The 18,282-nt window shown below is 39.5% G+C and overlaps 1 protein-coding gene across 2 annotated transcripts in view; it reads left to right on the top strand.

The window, feature by feature from the left end:
- The window catches only part of Grm3 (glutamate metabotropic receptor 3), a 236,343-nt gene that overhangs the window by 135,149 nt on the left and 82,912 nt on the right, over positions 1–18,282 (top strand). For both annotated transcript variants that reach the window (XM_021190416.2, XM_029535635.1), the window contains one exon: positions 8,103–8,958. In XM_021190416.2, coding sequence (XP_021046075.1) covers positions 8,103–8,958 — 856 coding nt within the window. The remainder of the gene's footprint in view (positions 1–8,102; positions 8,959–18,282) is intronic.

Raw genomic sequence — 18,282 nt, 5'->3', positions numbered from 1 at the left:
TCAGCTATTAAAAACAATGAATTTATGAAATTCTTGGGCAAATGGATGTATCTGGAGGATATCATCCTTAGTGAGGTAACCCAATCACAAAAGAAGTCACTAGATATGCACTCACTGATAAGCGGATATTAGCACAGAAACTTAGAATACCCAAGATACATTATGCAAAACACAAGAAAACCAAGAAGGATGACCACTAGGTGGATACTTCATTCCTCCTTAGAATAAGGAACAAAATACTCATGAAAGGATATAGGTACAGAGACAAAATTTAGAGCTAAGATGAAAGGATGGACTATCCAGAGACTACCCCATTCGGGAGTCCATCCCATCATCAGCCACCAAACCTAGATACTAATGCTCATGCCAGCAAGATTCTGCTGAAGGGACCCTGATATTGCGGCCTCTTGTGAGGCTATGCCAGTGCCTGGCAAACACAGAAGTGGATGCTCACAGCCAGCTATTGGATGGAACACAGGGTCGCCAATGGAGGAGCTAGAGAAAGTATCCAAGGACCTTAAGGGAGCTGCAACCCTGTAGGTGGAACAACAATATGAACTAACCAGTACCCCCTGAGTTTGTGTCTCTAGCTGCATATGTAGCAGAAGATGGCCTAATCAGCCATCATTGGGGAGAGAGGCCCCTTGGTCTTGCAAACTTTATATGACCCAGCACAAGGCAAGGCCTGGGCCAAGTAGTGGGAGTGGGTGGGTAGGGGAGCAGAGGTGGGGGGAGGGTATAGGAAACTTTCGGGATAGCATTTGAAATATAAAAAAGAAAATAATAAATAAAAAAAACAGAATTGGTTTTATTTTGCCTGTTCATGCAAATATAATTTGGATAAATTGATTTTAATGGCAAGAAAACCTTGACTGAGGATCCCTAAATCTCTAAATGAATTGTCTATGTATCATTTTATTTTCATGAAAAACTGAACACAAGTAGTAAAGAACTCACATTGCACAACAAATTGGTAATTGGGAGTATTTGATGGTAGTTTCACATTGTTCAGTGGATCCAGTGTTTGCCTCTTCCACAGACACCTATCTCTGTCTTAGAAAAGGTGGTATGCTATAGCAGAAAATTACCCATTCACTCATAGTTCATTAGGTTAACAAACATATTGAAGCACCCCAAGCTCTGAGAGGCATTGAGGAAAGATTAACAGATTAAGGAAGCACATTTCCTGCTCTAAAGGTTTAGTAAATAACAGAAATTACCACATATTTATGTTGTGATATTTACAGGTTGAAGATGTCACCCTCTAGGCAAAATCTTCCCAGTAGATTATATGAAAAATCTTCCTTATTATTATAGATGGTGAGTCCACAAACAGTTGTTTATGAGGCTACTACAAAGTGTAGCCAGATAACTATAAAAGAATGCTTTTGCTTACAACGAATGATGGCTCATGCTTCTCAAATAAATGAGTTTAGAGGCTCAGAAAGGAAAATAGACAAACACAATATCGTACCTCATTGCAGCACTGAATTGGGAACTATTGGCAATGAACTTGGCATGCAGAATGAACTGAGTCAATCTAGAATTATAGAGCATAGTGAGAGGTCTCAGATTCACAAGATCAAATCCAGCATCCAATACCTATTAACATACCGTACCTCAACTCTTCAATATAGACAGTGGTATAATGGCCTTTTCTACCGCATAAAATTATTGGGAAGATTAAGAGACATTATACCACCACAGCAAAGGCCATCATGGCGTATGACCTCTAAAGGTGCAGTAGTGGCAGACATATCTTGTCATTAACCACCAGATGTGTAATTGGACTTAAGACCCACTCAATAAAACCTAGCCATTTATTTACTCATGGCAAGTAAGGTCATGGATCTTGGAGGAGAAGTTCCAGTCACTACCACATAAAACCAACATAATCCCCAAATGTATTCCAAAGTATACACCGAGGTGAGTGTATTCCTCAGCCCTCACCAAGCTACTCTCTGCAGCAGACCATTGCAGAAAACAGCAACAAATCTAATGCAGAGTCATTTGGTGCCAGTGGATGCACCAACACAACACTCCCACACCTAAAGCTTAGAGCCCTTTGTGAAAGAAAGGACAGAAAGATTGCAAGAACCAGAGGATCAGCTTTCCGTGAGATCATACCTCCTAATAATGTCAGAAGCTGCATCATAAAGTCTCATTCACCAACATGACTGCCCAGATATGAGCTGAAGAAAGACAATAGTAAACATACCAACATTCATGAGGTGAAATCTACAAAGCCTCAGCTCTACACAAATAACTAGGGCAACTGAGGAATTCTGGAGTGCAACAATTAGGATTCCCTGGAGAAGAGCCTACCAATTAGTTAAATGTTCCTACAAGCAATATTAACCAGACTGAGCAGGTTACATTTAGGAATACATACACATAAGCATATTGTAAGCATATATATATATATATATATATATATATATATATATATATATATATATATAATAACAGATGGTTACAAACCCATAGGACCACTTGAAAGGGAACAAGGGGGAACTTATTTAAGAGCTTGNAATATTAACCAGACTGAGCAGGTTACATTTAGGAATACATACACATAAGCATATTGTATAAGCATATATATATATATATATATATATATATATATATATATATATATATATAATAACAGTTGATGAAAAAGAAGGCCACGAATTTGAAAGGGAACAAGGGGGAACTTATTTAAGAGCTTGAAAAGAGGAAGGGGAAAGGAGAAATGCTGTAGTTCCATTAAAATCTCAAAAAAATTAATAAGAAAAAGTGATAATACATGTCCAATGGGACAAGAGGTAGGACAAAATGGCAGGACTGTGAAATGTATTACTGATCCTAAGACATTTCTAAAACTGAGTGTTTGGAAACAGGAACTGACTAGATTGGCTCCTCTCTGTCCACTTTTGAAGAACTCTGAACTGAATCTCAAGTAAAGGAAACACTCACTACTCAGTCTTTGACACTTCAGCCTGTGTGAATGGTTAAACCTTCAACTTTCATTTTTCATTTTTATTTTCCCCAGATTCCATAAGGAAGCTTAACTTGAATCATTTAAACTTAAACCCAGAAACTTACATCTCGGCTGATGTAATGTCACCTTGCTTGCAGAAAGGGAGTCTTATCCTCCTCAGAAGGTGGACTCCATCTTCCAAGCTGCTCCCTATTAGGCATGGAGATGCATACTAGCCATCCAGTCCTCCTCAGGCTGAGGCTGAAAGATTTTTGACTCAAAGATAGCCTGCTGATATAGCAAGTTTGATGTCATTTTGATACACACAGAGACGCCCTCTACCTCCTCATCCCCCGCAAAATCTTCTTTGAATATATTTTAAATTTTTGCTGTGCACGTATTTAGTTTTTTAACCTAATTCTGTTCCCTTTTCACAAGACCCAAGGAAACATCATTAATGTTCGCTTGGAGTCATGATCCTCCATGGTTCTCCAGACAATAATTCTTTAAATGGTTCAGCTGATGCTGAAAGTGAAATGTGCTCTTACTGAGCTCATCTGACTCCCAGTAACTGCTTCATTCATGCCTAAGTGTTTGCGCCATATCTGTTAGAAAACCAGGAGCTAGAAAATTATCCAAACCATGCCTTTTAATTTATGTCCACTCTTCTTTTACGTTTCCTGAATTTGCCCTTTTCCTTCTTCTTTCACACTTTTATCTTCTCACTATTCATTTGTTAAAATGACTCTGTAATTTAATCTTCATTTTCCAGAATTCTTTGAGAGCAGTTAACTGAATATGATTTTATGAGCTTTTCTTTCTTTCTGGAGAGTTTTGGTGTAAGACAATATTTTCATATTACTTTCATTTGTATCACCATATCCATGTTAGAATATATCCTTACTGAGAAGAAAGAAAGTGGAAATGATATTGTCATATTTTCATCTTTTTTAAAGATAGGATCTCTCTATGAAGCCCATACACACTTCAAGTTCCCCATTCTTCTGCCTTAGCCCACCCAGGTTTTATGAATACAGGAGTCCATCACCATGACCATCTATTATTTTCTGTGTTTATGGAGTCAACTTCTTTAGCCATTAGCTCTGTTTCTACCAACCACATCTTCTCGTGAAATACAAGTCAATGCAAATAAAAACAATAACTAAATACACATCCATCCCTATATTACATTCTGCACTGTCTGCAGTGCTGATGAGTTCATAGGCAGGTTCACAATGAGCACAGGGATGCTCCTAGTACATCAAGTTCACTCATTCCTTAACCCACAGTTCCTCCAGTGCATTTCATTAGCCAGTGTGCTTGAGGGGTTATCTTCTCTTTCTTACTGAGACTATATTATATGAATCATTTTTAAGTGCTTCATCTGCTCTTAAACTGTATTACTTAAATAATCTCTACCTATGCAAAGTATATATCTTTTTTTAAAAAATGCTTCTGTCTAAAACATATAACTAGGTCTTGGTTTTCTTTCCTCCTTGTCTACTAATAATAACATAACTGGGCAACTTTCTTCCGAATATTACACCACTTTCCCATCCTTAGATGATTCTTCCTTTATCATTCAAAATGATGCCCACTGTAGGAGTTCTTCTTACTTTATACTTTCTCCAAAAAACCATATGGCCAGTTAGCAAGGCAGGAATATTTTTAAATGCTCAATTTTAAACAAATAAGACAGAGACCTTAGCAGACACTTACCTGGGCATCTCCCAACCCCAAATTTAAATTCTGTTTGCAATAAGCTCAAAAGTCTAGGAAGATGGCTCAGTGGATAAAGTGCTGACTCAAAAGCACAAAGACCTGAAGTTGGAGCCTCAGACTCCACACAAAGCTACATAAGGCTACACATGTCTAAGACTCCAGCTCTCTTATGCCAGGATATGAGGTATTAACGGAAGAACCTCCAGAAGGCTGGTATAGGTAGAAAGGCAGAGGGTGAGCAGTGTTCCTGGGGTTTTCCTGTCCTTCCACTCATATCCTGGAGCAGGCATATATTTGCATTCACATGTGAACATGCACACGCAAAGAAAACTACTACTGCCCTCAGCTAGATAGTGTCTGATATACACCAAACACTGGATACGTTTCTCTCTTGTGTTCCCCATGGCTGAGTGCCTCCACCTTCCAAGCCTCAAATTGATGACCACACAAGAGAGGTAAAGAGAAAGGTAGAAGAAGACAGCCATGGTATTGGAAGTCGAGTGCCTAGTTTTCCATTCTGATTTTCTTCCCCACTCGCAATTGTAAAACTATGATAAAGTTTCAAGAGTTCATAGAATTCAGTTTTATATGTTGATATGAAGATAATATTTATCTCAAGAGGCCCTTGTAAATAACAAAAAAAAAGAAAATACATGTGTAGATTTACACATACACACCCAAACATTACAAATAGTAACCGATGTTATAAGAAAATGGATCCATAAAATGCACAAACCAAAGTATGAATGTTTTTCTCTAGAAATCACACTAGATTGAAGGAGTGAGGAGAAAGAGAAGAGATTAACAATCTGCCCTCTGTGGTACCTACTTATTAATTCAGAATGATTATAACTGAGGAAACTAAGTTTAGAATAACAATTCCCTATACTAAGAGTACTTCAGTACTTTACCCTCGCATCAATTTTTTGGGAATGTGTTTATAATGTAACTCAGAATGGCATGACTCTTTATGATTGCTCCGTGCTGTTCAATATAGACAATACAGTTGACACTGTACTTATGAGAGTTCCATCCTTACATCTTAACACAGAAACTATGCTTCCTTTTCCTAGAGTTAACTGTAGCTCCATTAATTAAATACACATGCACCGTGGCATGTATAGCTATGGTAAAAATAATAGCAATAATTGGTATTTTATTCAAGTTCACCATCTTTCCAAACAGACTGCAGCTTTCTGTACCTCTTCCCAGCACAGAGAATGTTCATGTAGCTATCATGGTGGAGCAAGCTCATTCTCTTGTGCAGCTTTTCTTGATTGTAAGTTGTGCTCAGACATGCTGAAACAGCAAACTTAAAGCCACAGTCTAGCAGTCAAAGGAGAAGAAGAAACTTTTTCTTAAACACTTCCTTACTCCTTTGGGGAAAAAAAATATTTAACAGCTTAGGGGTTGTGGTTCTTCCCTTCCAAGAAATAATGCCTCTGGGTATTCTTTCATGTCTCCCCAGACTCCAACTCAAGGATGAAGAAAGTGTACCAGCAATAAGAAATGGCCTTTCTGGTGCTATCCAGAAACTTTAGGATCAGGTCTCTGTATAGAAAAAGATTGCATCACCACAGCTGCCATAGTACCACGTACATCCAGTGGAAGTCAGTAGTAGGAATAATGGCAGTATTGGTCCAGGCCACCTGCCCATTCACTTACCCTGGGTAAAGAAAACGTATTCCTGTGCTCTGATCAGCCAGTGTGCGCAAGCCATTCTGCACAGAAGTTTCCAGTCCTTAGCAGAGAAGAACTGCGTTCTACCTATTCATCCAACCGTTTGCCTTCTCTTGAGGTTCTAAATTTTCACTATTTGGTGTGCTGTGTGTCAGATTTTCCCAGCTGTCCTATAGAAGTTAAGTGAGAATTACTGGAAGTGAAAACTATGTTTGATAGCCCTGATTATATCAGGGTTATTTTTGATAGCAGGCCAGATCTCCAGTAACATGCTGGGTAGCTTGTGTATGAGCTTGGTTGTCGGTTTCCTTTGCTATGTGAAATGAGGATTAATCAGGACTCAGCTATCCATTGCTTCATGTTGCTTGTGTTGTGCTCAGAACAACCTATTTCAAGCTGATTTCTCTGTGTGTCTTATGTAAACACAAAACTTCAATTGCCAGAAGAAAAAATTTCAAAGTACCTAAGCTTACTCCAACATAGAGTTTTCTGAAATAGTCAACTTGTTTTATTAAAGTTGACACAGGATTATATAATTTAAAGTCAGTAAAGGCAGAACTTTTCAAAGCTAGGAAGAATAAAAACAAATTTTATTTATGTGCTCATTTATTTATTTATTTATTTATTTATTTATTTATTCTCAAGACAGGGTTTCTCTGTATGTGGCACTGGCTGACCTGGAACTCATTCTGTAGACCAGGCTGGCCTCGAACTGAGATATATGCCTGCCTCTGCCTCCCAAATTCTGGGATTAAAGGCATGCACCACCATCACCTGGCTAAAAGCAAATTTCTTATTAGATATTAATATAATCTATTTTGATATGTGTAACAATATATATTTTCAAAATATTTTATGCAATACTTCTTGATAAACTAGGATCACTTCCTCTTTTTCCTATAATAAATAAAAATAGTGGAATGTTGGTAATTAACTTATAAAAATTTAATTTTTTTTATTCAGCATAGGCTTGAAATACATCAAAGTACTCAATCATTCTTAACAATGTCATCAATACATCTTCATTTGAATTTTAATCAAAAATACCATAAAAAAGAGTGTATCTGCATGCTTTCCTTTTACAAATTTTAAGAAAAAGCAAGGCAAAGAAAAAGTTACTCTAATTTCAGAAGTTTATCAAATTATATACCTAAAATTTTGAATGATCTCAATAGAATTTAAGTAGAATTTTTTTCTTTTGCTTAACCTAGATAATAAATGTCTAATTTGGATTGTCCATGTGGCACTCGGTTCCCAAATTAAACTCTTTCAGAGACTGCCATTTTTAGCGAAAGAGGGGGAAGTGAGAATTAAACACCCGGGCTCTTTCTATACAACCACAGCCAAGTTGTCTGAAAACCGAATTTGGCCACTTCACTGTAGTTCATTGTCTGCTGAGCTATAGCAGGACCCAGGGAACTTAAAACGACCACGTTCAGAGCCTCTGAGCAGATTTCATTAGTCTACAGTCTAGCACAGAACTTAAGAAGAAGGTCCAGTCATGGTGGCCTCCCATTTTTCATCATGCTCTCCTCCAAAACAAACACTACCTGCTTTGGACCTGCTTGCTCCCTATATCTAAACATGGTACCCAGGAAATCATCTGGTAAAGGTCTCAAGAGCTGACCTCTACACGAAAAGGAAGCTGGTAACAGATGTGAATGGTGTAACGATTTCTTGCACAAAGTCATTTGCTTCTGAGTTTTTAAAATGGTGACTCTCTTTTCTCCCCGCTCAGGTGGCAAACCTGCTGAGGCTCTTCCAGATCCCTCAGATAAGCTACGCCTCCACCAGCGCCAAACTCAGCGACAAATCGCGCTATGATTACTTTGCCAGGACCGTGCCCCCTGACTTCTACCAGGCCAAAGCCATGGCCGAGATCTTGCGCTACTTTAACTGGACCTATGTGTCCACTGTTGCCTCTGAAGGTGACTATGGGGAGACAGGGATTGAGGCCTTCGAGCAGGAAGCACGGCTGCGCAACATCTGCATCGCCACTGCTGAAAAGGTGGGACGCTCCAACATCCGCAAGTCCTACGACAGCGTGATCCGTGAGCTCCTGCAGAAACCTAACGCACGAGTCGTGGTCCTGTTCATGCGCAGTGATGACTCACGAGAGCTGATCGCTGCAGCCAACCGCGTGAATGCCTCCTTCACCTGGGTGGCCAGCGACGGCTGGGGTGCACAGGAGAGCATCGTCAAGGGCAGTGAGCATGTCGCCTATGGCGCCATCACCCTGGAGCTGGCATCCCACCCTGTTCGTCAGTTTGATCGCTACTTCCAGAGCCTCAACCCCTACAACAATCATCGTAACCCCTGGTTCCGAGACTTCTGGGAGCAGAAGTTCCAGTGCAGCCTCCAGAACAAGAGAAACCACAGACAGGTTTGTGACAAGCACCTGGCCATTGACAGCAGCAACTATGAGCAAGAATCCAAGATCATGTTTGTGGTGAATGCAGTGTATGCCATGGCGCATGCGCTGCACAAAATGCAGCGCACCCTCTGTCCCAACACCACCAAGCTCTGTGATGCGATGAAGATCCTGGATGGAAAGAAATTGTACAAGGATTATTTGCTGAAAATCAACTTCACAGGTAAGCAGTGAGCCTTTGTCTTCTGTGATATGAACAAATGGACTCAACCAGGAGCCAACGGCCTCTGCTCCTAAAGGGACATCCTTGCTTTAGAAGTTTAGAGCCACACAAAAGAGGGGTTCATAATCTTAAATATCCCAAGACATAGTGCAATGATAGCTCTTTGATAGTCTTGTTCATTTTTGACGAATATGTTGGCTAGTACGCTACATGAAACTGAAAGGCCCCTAGGCTGGGTTGATGGGTCCCACTGTGGCAGCCGCAGGGAAAGGGCCATGCTACATTGACTCTCTTTTTTGATAGCTGCAGGATATGACATATATGATAGGGGCATTTAATCTTCTGCTGCAGAATTGGCAACTGTCTAAGGAACATGAATTCTAAGCTCTCCTTGTGAGGGATCTGAGCAAAAGAATCTCATAACTGTCACGGTGGGTGAGAAAAAGTCACTTTTCCCAGAGCCTAATTAGGGACAGAATATGAAAGGCAACCAGACCATGGTGACTCCCAAACACTGTGGTTTATTTATTCTGCTATACAGAAGTATTCCCTTGGGGTTTTAGAAGTCATGGGTTCTCTCAAATTGTATTATAAAAACGCAACTTTTCTCTGTGATCCTTAATGGAAGCAAATTGAAGACTGAAGTCATTCTAGTCAGAAGTAACTACACAAGTGCCTGAAGAAAGAATCCTCCTCTCCTTAACCTACTTCCAAACATGGCATAGATATTTCTAAATATAATTTTGCATTATTAACATATTAAAAACACAGACTTTAGGCTTGCATTCTCACATGTGGTATCAGCTCAGTGACAGTCTATGGCTCTCAGGACTTAAAGCCAAATCATAAAGTTGTAAGCAGCATTTATTATAGTGATCCAAGATACTTATATGCCTACACTGTTGAAAGTCCCCCTATGTCCTATGTCATTGAGCAATGAGTCTGATCTGTGCAATCAATTTCAGTTCTTCACCCGAGAACTGGAAGTTTATTTATGTGCTTAAATCACAGGATCTGGAGCAACAGGAATGCTCACACCTCCTTTGCAGGTGGTCACCTGGAACTCAAACACTCTGCCACATTACTGAGAGTAGAGAGGGAGGACCCACACAGTCAGTGGCTTCTATTCCAAAATTCCCATACACTTTATGGCAGCCTTGAAAATAAGCACACATATTCCATTGGGAAGTTTTGTTTATTTTCTACCCTTTATTCTCCCTAAAGGGCAAAAGTAATGGAAGTTGAGTCAAGTCAGGTTCCTTCTCATCCATCTGATGGATGTGACCTCTTACCACAGGAAGCACTGGAGATTCAACATTTCTTATTCTCTATGTGTACCAATGCATATAGGAACAAGCAGACACAATGGGGTATGGGAGGATAGGTTACTAGTAAATTATCATTCATATCAGAATCTCTTAAGTCCTCCTGACATCTCCAAAGAAATAAAGACCCTAAGTCAGTACCAAATGATATCTTCACTTCATAAAGACATAATTCTTAAAGAAAGTTATCTAAGTATGAACCCCCTGAAGACTACCTGTAAGATAAGCATTCCTCTTTATTCTCCACATACATTAATTAACCTTTGTATTCTATTTACCCCTTAATCTGAGAATATATGCAACATACAATTCATTCATTAACAGCCAAAACAAGTAAAGCTTAGATTTCAGAGAGCTCTTGCAAGATAACCACACCATTTTCCTTTGTCTGGCTGTGTGGGTCATAAAAAGCAGAGGAAAGCGAAGACATAAGGTCGCAATTTAGATAAATAAAACATATGTATCTTCTTTTCCTCTGCCTTGCTCAGTTACCGGTTTCGATTCTATAATTCTCTTTGCCTGCACAAGATCTCACCACAAAGTGCCATTCTGGCCTTCTCAATTAGTCAGACATTAGCCACCCCTCTCCATTTACGAAGAGAGTAGATGAGAGAAAACAGATTTAAATTACAGAAGACATGGGTAAGATAGACTAGCCACAAAATAAATATGCTTGGAAATAAGAATTGTATTACATAGGTAGCAAGATAAAGAAATTATCTAGCAAGATATTTTTAAAAATAAAGAATTAACTATATGAATCTAGTCCTTCAGTCTAGAGGAATGTATGTAGATTCAAGAATTTCATGTTGAGTTTGTAGGAACATCTCTCTCTCTCTCTCTCTCTCTCTCTCTCTCTCTCTCTCTCTCTCTCTCTCTCTCTCTCTCTCTCTCTCTCTCTCTCTCTCTCTCTCTCTCTCTCTGTGTGTGTGTGTGTGTGTGATGTATTTCTGTATATAGTTTATACAATGGTAGTGCAAAGTATACACTTTTGTCGGTAGGTGCATGTGTGTGTCTTATCACTATGTGTGTGTGTGCATGTGCATTGTTGTTATGTGTCTTCCTCAAGTATTCTCTACCTAAGTTTGGAGACAACTTTCCCAGTACACGTGGAACTCATCATTTAACCAGGCTGGATAGCCAATGGGCTTGATGAATCACTGTGTCTCTGCCTTCCCAGCACTGTGATTACAAATATGCACCACCACAGCTGGTCATGTGTGTGTGTGTTAGATGCAAACTCACATACTCATGCTCACATGTCAGGTATTTTATAATTAAACTATCTGCTCAGCTCCATAGATATACATATATTCTAAAGGTCGGAACTAGGTGAAAGACTATAAGTATTTATGCCTTAAAAAAAAATCACCAAGGAAAACTCTACTTTCTTAATAATTACAAAATCAGATGTATTTCATGTTTCTTTTCTGAAAAATTATCTGGCTTTCTCAATCACATATTGATGTAATGGAGTAGGCATGATAGGTAACACTAAGCTGACATCTCCACATCTGCCCAAATGGGTTCAAAAGTCCTCTTCTTGACATCTGCTTCTACCAAGAACATCCAAGATTGTATGAAGGGACAACGGCTATCAATTCTATCATAGCTATGCTTCTTATAGGACTTTGGCCACATAATTCCTGGTGTTTTGTTACACTCCAAGTTGCTGGCCTCTGTGTTGGTTGGCATAGTTTTATGAAGTTGACTCCCTTCGGAAACTCATTTGGCTAAATAGATTTAACAGAAGTATGTGTTCTCAAAAATAGCAAACTCTAAATAGCAAACTCTCCTGGCATGAATCTAACTACTTCCAACCTCTCCAGACAAATCTGTGCTTTCCTTTCCTTTCCTTTCCTTTCCTTTCCTTTCCTTTCCTTTCCTTTCCTTTCCTTTCCTTTCCTTTCCTTTCCTTTCCTTTCCTTTCCNTTCCTTTCCTTTCCTTTCCTTTCCTTTCCTTTCCTTTCCTTTCCTTTCCTTTCCTTTCCTTTCCTTTCCTTTCCTTTCCTTTCCTTTCCTTTTTTTTTTTTTGCATGAAGATTGTGTGCAGTTCCCCTAACATGCCATGCTTTTACTTTCATCTTCATACCGTGAGAACAGACTAGCTCCCCCAACCTAGAGCATTCTGACCTCTCCCCCACTGCCTTCTTTGCATTCTGTCATGGCCTTTGCCCTGTACCTTTCATCCAAGTGTCCAACATATCCTATGAGCTTCACTTTCCAAATTCATCAGTTCAGTTATCTTACCACTGATGACCTCAGTGGCTCACTGCAGAATCCAAATACCAATCTCTCTAGCCTTAATTTCCATAGTTCCCTCCAAATCGTTCATTCTTGCCCACCCCTTGACATCCCCCCCCATTTGTTGTTGAATTACTAATCAACAACAAATCAGAACGAGGCTCTCAGCAAATTAGAACAAGAGTCTCATCTGCTCCAAGCCCTTTGAGTTTTCCCATGTCACTCATTGTCGTTCAATAAGACATCCCTTCCGTGCTCTGCAAGTCCAGCCTGAGTTGCCCCTCCCTACCCTTACTGCCTGACACAGAGTCTCCCTCTCCAGCTCCACTGCAGCAACTCTTCACCCAAGGGTGTGCAGGGTTCCATCTCACTACACACGGTCTGCATGGAATCCTTCCCCACGTACCCTGAGGCTAGTAAATTCCTCTACTTTCTTTGGGCCTTCACATAAATGTGGCTTTTACATGGAGACCCACTCTTCTTTTGTTTTGTTTTGTTCTAGGGAATAAACAAACTTTGGTATATTTATTTAATCAAATATGATTCCTCTGAAACAAAGACTGTTTTATATTAAACAAATATTATTTCATAAGCCTGGACTCCTGAAAGCTGGGATCAGGAAGGTTAGGAGTTCAAGATGATCTTTAGATAGTAGAAATTCAATCTCAAGAAATGAAAAATAGAAAATATTACCTTATTTGGGGGGGATATTTTCTTTATTTTCATTTCAAATGTTTTCCCCTTTCAAAGTCTCCCCTTCAGAAACCTCCTATCCCATCTCCCGTTCCCCTGCCTCTATGTGGGTGCTTACCCACCCACCTACCCCCTTCTTCCACCCTGGCATTCCCCTACACTGGGGCATTGAAGACCCTCAGGCTCAAGTGTCACTCCTCCCACTTATGTGCAACAAGGCCATCCTCTGCCACATATGTGACCTGAGTCATGGGTCCTGCCATGTGTACTCTTTGGTTAGTGGTCCAGTCACCGGGAGCTCCAAGGGGTCCGGACAGTTTACATTATTGCACCCCCTATGGGGCTGCAAACCCCTTCAGCTCCTTCAGTCCCTTCTCCAACTTCTCCATCTGGGAACCCACGCTCAACCCAATGGTTGGCTGTGAGCATCCGCCTCTGTATTTGTCAGGCTCTGGCAGACAGCCATATCAGGTTCCTGTCAGCAAGCACTTCCCTACATCCACAATAGCATACAGGTTTGGTGACTGTATATGGGGAGGATCCCCAGGTGGTGCAGTCTCTGGATGGCCTTTCCTTCAGTCTCTGCTCTACACTTTGTCTCTATATGTCTTCCTGTAAGTCTTTTGTTCCCCCTTCTAAGAAGCACTGATGCATCAGCACTTTGGTCTTCCTTCTTCTTGACCTTTATATGATCTGTGATTTGTATCTTGGGTATTCTGAACTTTTGGGCGAATATCCAATTATCAGTGAGTGTGTTCTTTTGTGACTGACTTGGCTCACTCAGGATGATACTTTCAAGTTCCATCCATTTGCCTGTGAATTTCATAAAGTCATTGTTTTAATAGCTGAGTAATATTCCATTGTGTAAATATAACAAATTTTCTGTATCCTTTCCTCTATTGAGGAACATCTAAGTTGTTTCCAGCTTCTGGCTATTAGAAATATGGCTGCTATGAACATAGTGTGAATGTGTCCTTATTACATGTTAGAGCATCTTCTGGGTATATTCCCAAGAGTGGTATAGCTGGGTCCACCACTATACTATGTCCACTTTTCTGAGGAACCACCAGACTGGTTTCCAGAGTATTTGTACCAGTTTGCAATCCTACCACCAATAGAGGTCTGTTCCTCTTTCTCCACATCCTTGCCAGCATCTGCTGTCACCTGAGTTTTTGATCTTAGCCATTCTGACTGGTATGAGGTAGAATCTCAGGGTTGTTTTGATTTACATTTTCCTTATGACTAAGTATGTTGAGCATTTCTTTAGGTGCTTCTCTGCCATCCAGTATTCCTCAGCTGAGAATTCTTTGTTTAGCTCTTTACCCCATTTTTAAATAGAGTTATTTGGTTCTCTGACATCTAACTTCTTGAGTTTTTTTAATATATGGGATATTAGCCCTCTATTAGATGTAGGATTGGTAAAGATCTTTTCCTAATCTGTTGGTTGCCATTTTCTCCTATTAACAGTGTCCTTTACCTTACAGAAGCTTTGCAATTTTATGAGGTCACATTTGTCAATTCTTTTTTTTTTAATATTTATTTATTTATTATATGTAAGTACACTGTAGCTGTCTTCAGACTCTCCAGAAGAGGGCGTCAGATCTCATTATGGGTGGTTATGAACCACCATGTGGTTGCTGGGATTTGAACTCCGGACCTTCGGGAGAGCAGTTGGGTGCTCTTACCCACTGAGCCATCTCACCAGCCCACATTTGTCAATTCTTGATCTGAGAGCATAAGCCATTGATGTTCTGTTCAGGAACTTTCCCCCTGTGCCCATATATTCAAGGTTCTTCCCCACTTTCTCTTCTACTAGATTCTGTGTATTGGCTTTATGTGGAGGTCCATGATCTAGTTGGATTTGTGCTTTGTAGAGGGAGATAAGAATGGATCAATTTTCACTCTTCTACATGTTGACTGACAGTTGAACCAGCACCATTTGTTGAAAAATGCTGTCTTTTTTCCACTGGATGGTTTTATCTCCTTTATCAAAGATCAAGTGACCATAAATGTGTAGGTTCATTTCTGGGTCTTCAATTCTATTCCATTGATCTTCCTGCCTGTCTCTGTACCAGTACCATACAGTTTTTATCACTATTGCTCTGCAGTACAGCTTGAGGTCAGGGAAGGTGATTCTCCAAGAAGTTCTTTTATTGTTGAGAATAGTTTTCCTGGGCTTTTTGGTTTTTTGGGTTTTGTTGTTGCTGTTCCAAATGAATTTGAGAATTGCCCTTTCTAACTCTATGAAGAAACGAGTTGGAATTTCGATGGGGATTGCATTTAATATGTAATTGCTTTCAGCAATATGTCCACTTTTACTGTATTAATCCTGCCAATCCATGAGCATGGAAGATCTTTCCAACTTCTGAGGTCTTCTTCAGTTTCTTTCTTAAGAGACTTGAGGTTCTTGTCATACAGATCTTTCACTTACATGGTTAGAGTCATACCAAGATATTTTATATTGTTTGTGACTACTGTGAAGGGTGTCATTTCCCTAATTTCTTTCTCAGCCCATTTACCCTTTGAGTATAGGAAGGCCACTCATTTGTTTGAGTTAATTTTAACTCAAAGGCCACTTTGCTGAAGTTGTTTAACAGCTGAACAAGCTCTCTGGTAGAATGCAAAGTTCTTCCTTGTTTGGAGCATAGATGTTCAGAATTGAGAATTCTTCTTGATAGAATTTTCTTTTGATGAGCATGAACTGTCCTTCCTTATCCTTTTTATTAACTTTTAGTTGAAAGTTGATTTTATTCGGTGCTAGAATGGCTACTCCAGCTTGTTTTTTGGGACAATTTGCTTGGAAAATTGTTTTCTAGTCCTTTACTGTGAGGTAGTGTCTGTCTTTGTCACTGAGGTGGGTTTCCTGTATGCAGCAAACTTCTGGGTCCTGTTTACATATCCAGTCTGTTAGTCTATGTCATTTTTTAATTTTATTTATTTATTTATTGGATAATTGAATCCATTGATGTTAAGAGATATTAAGGAATAGCTATTGTTGCTTCCTGTTGGTTTTTTGGTAGAGGTGGAATTGTGTTTGTATGGCTATCTTCTTTTGGGTTTGTTGAAAGAAGATAACTTCGTTGGTTTTTCTAGGGTGCAGTTTCCCTCCTTGTGTTGGAGTTTTCCATCTATTATCCTTCGTAGGGCTGGATTTATGGAAAGATATTGTGTAAATTTGGTTTTGTCATGGAATATCTGGTTTTCTCCATCTATGGTAATTGAGGGTTTTATTGGGTATAGTAGCCTGGGCTGGTATTTGAGTTCTCTTAGGGTCTATATGACATCTGCCCAAGATTTTCTAGCTGTCATAGTCTCTGGTGAGAAGACTGGTATAATTCTGATAGATCTGCCTTTATATGTTACTTGACCTTTTCTCCATTACTGCTTTTAAGATTATTTCTTTGTTTTATGCATTTGGTATTTCAAACATTATATAACTGGAGGAATTTCTTTTCCGGTCCAATCTATTTGGAGTTCTGTAGGCTTCTTGTATGTTTATGGGAATCTCTTTCTTTAGGTTAGGGAAGTTTTCTTCTATAATATTGCTGAAGACATTTACTGACCCTTTAACATGAGAATCTTCACTCTCTTCTATACCTATTACCCTTAGGTTTGGTCTGATCATTGTGTCCTGGATTTCCTGGATGTTTTGGCTTAGGAGATTTTTGAATTTTGCGTTTTCTTTCACTGTACTGTCAATGTTTTCTATAGCATCTTATATACCTGAGATTCTCTCTTTCATCTCTTGTATTCTGTTGATGATTCTTACATCTATGACTCCTGATTTCTTTCCTAGGTTTTCTATCTCCAGGGTTACCTCCCTTTGTGATTTCTTTATTGTTTCTATTTCCATTTTTAAATCCTGGATGGTTGTGCTCAATTCCTTCACCTATTTGTTTATATTTTCCTGTAATTCTTTAAGGGATTTTTGTTTTTCTTCTTTAATAGTTTCTACCTGTTTACCTGCGTTCTCCTGTATTTCTTTAAGGGACATTATTTATGTTCCTCTTAAAATCCTCTATAATCATCATAAGATGTGATTTTAAATCAGAATCTTGCTTTTCTGGTGTATTGGGGTATCCAGGGCTCACTGTGATGGGAGAACTGGGTTCTGATGATGCCAAGTAGCCTTGGTTTCTGTTGCTTATGTTCTTGCCTTTGCCTCTTGCCATCTGGTTATCTCTGGTGTTAGCTGGTCTTGCTGTCTCTGACTGTGACTTGTCCCTCCTGCAAGTCTGTGTGTCAATACTCCTGGGAGTCCAGTTCTTTCTGGGAGGAATTGGATATGGAGAGCTGTGGCACAGGGTCAGCTCTGGGCTACAAATAGAAACTGGAAGGAACCTGTCCCAGCTGTTCCTTGGTTCCTGTATCCTGATGGTTCTGGGCCAGTCCCTCTTGGGCCAGGAATTTGAGCAGAAGTGGTGGTTTTACCTGTGCTTTCAGGTATGTTGGCACTCCTGGGAAACCAGCTCTCTCCTGGCAGTATTTGGGTATGGAGAGCTGTGGGACAGGGTCAGCTCTAGACCCTGTGGCACAGGATCAGCTCTGAGACCCACTCTTAATATTGCAGCACATGCCTCCCCACACTTGTTCCCACTTCTCTTAAACCTGTTAAACATGTTACCCAGTAGGTGGTTGCTTTCACCTTGTGTCATAGACATTTTCTTCCATTGCCTTTATGTTTATTCTTTATTGTTTTATCCTCACAAAGCAAGTACAATGGGAGCAAAAACTATTACCTATTTAATTCACTGCTGCTTCTCAGGTATGATATGTTACCTGGTAAATATTTACTACAAATAGTAGTAAGACATGCTCAAAGTCATGTTTTCTTATCATATGTTCATGTTCAGACTGAAAGTTTTTTCTTCCATTTTTGATTATAATATAGTTACATCATTTTCCCTTTCCTTTCTTCTCTCCAAGTTCTCCTACATATCCCTTTCTTGTTCTTGTTCAAATCTATGGCCTCTTTTTCCATTAAATGTTGTTACACAGAAATGTATGTATGTGTGTGTGTGTGTGTGTGTATATATATATATATATATATATATATATATAT

Source organism: Mus pahari, chromosome 2, assembly GCF_900095145.1.
Source record: "Mus pahari chromosome 2, PAHARI_EIJ_v1.1, whole genome shotgun sequence".
Classification (NCBI taxonomy): Eukaryota; Metazoa; Chordata; class Mammalia; order Rodentia; family Muridae; genus Mus; species Mus pahari.
Note: the sequence above shows the minus strand (reverse complement) of the source record. Positions and strands in the feature narration are given on the sequence as shown.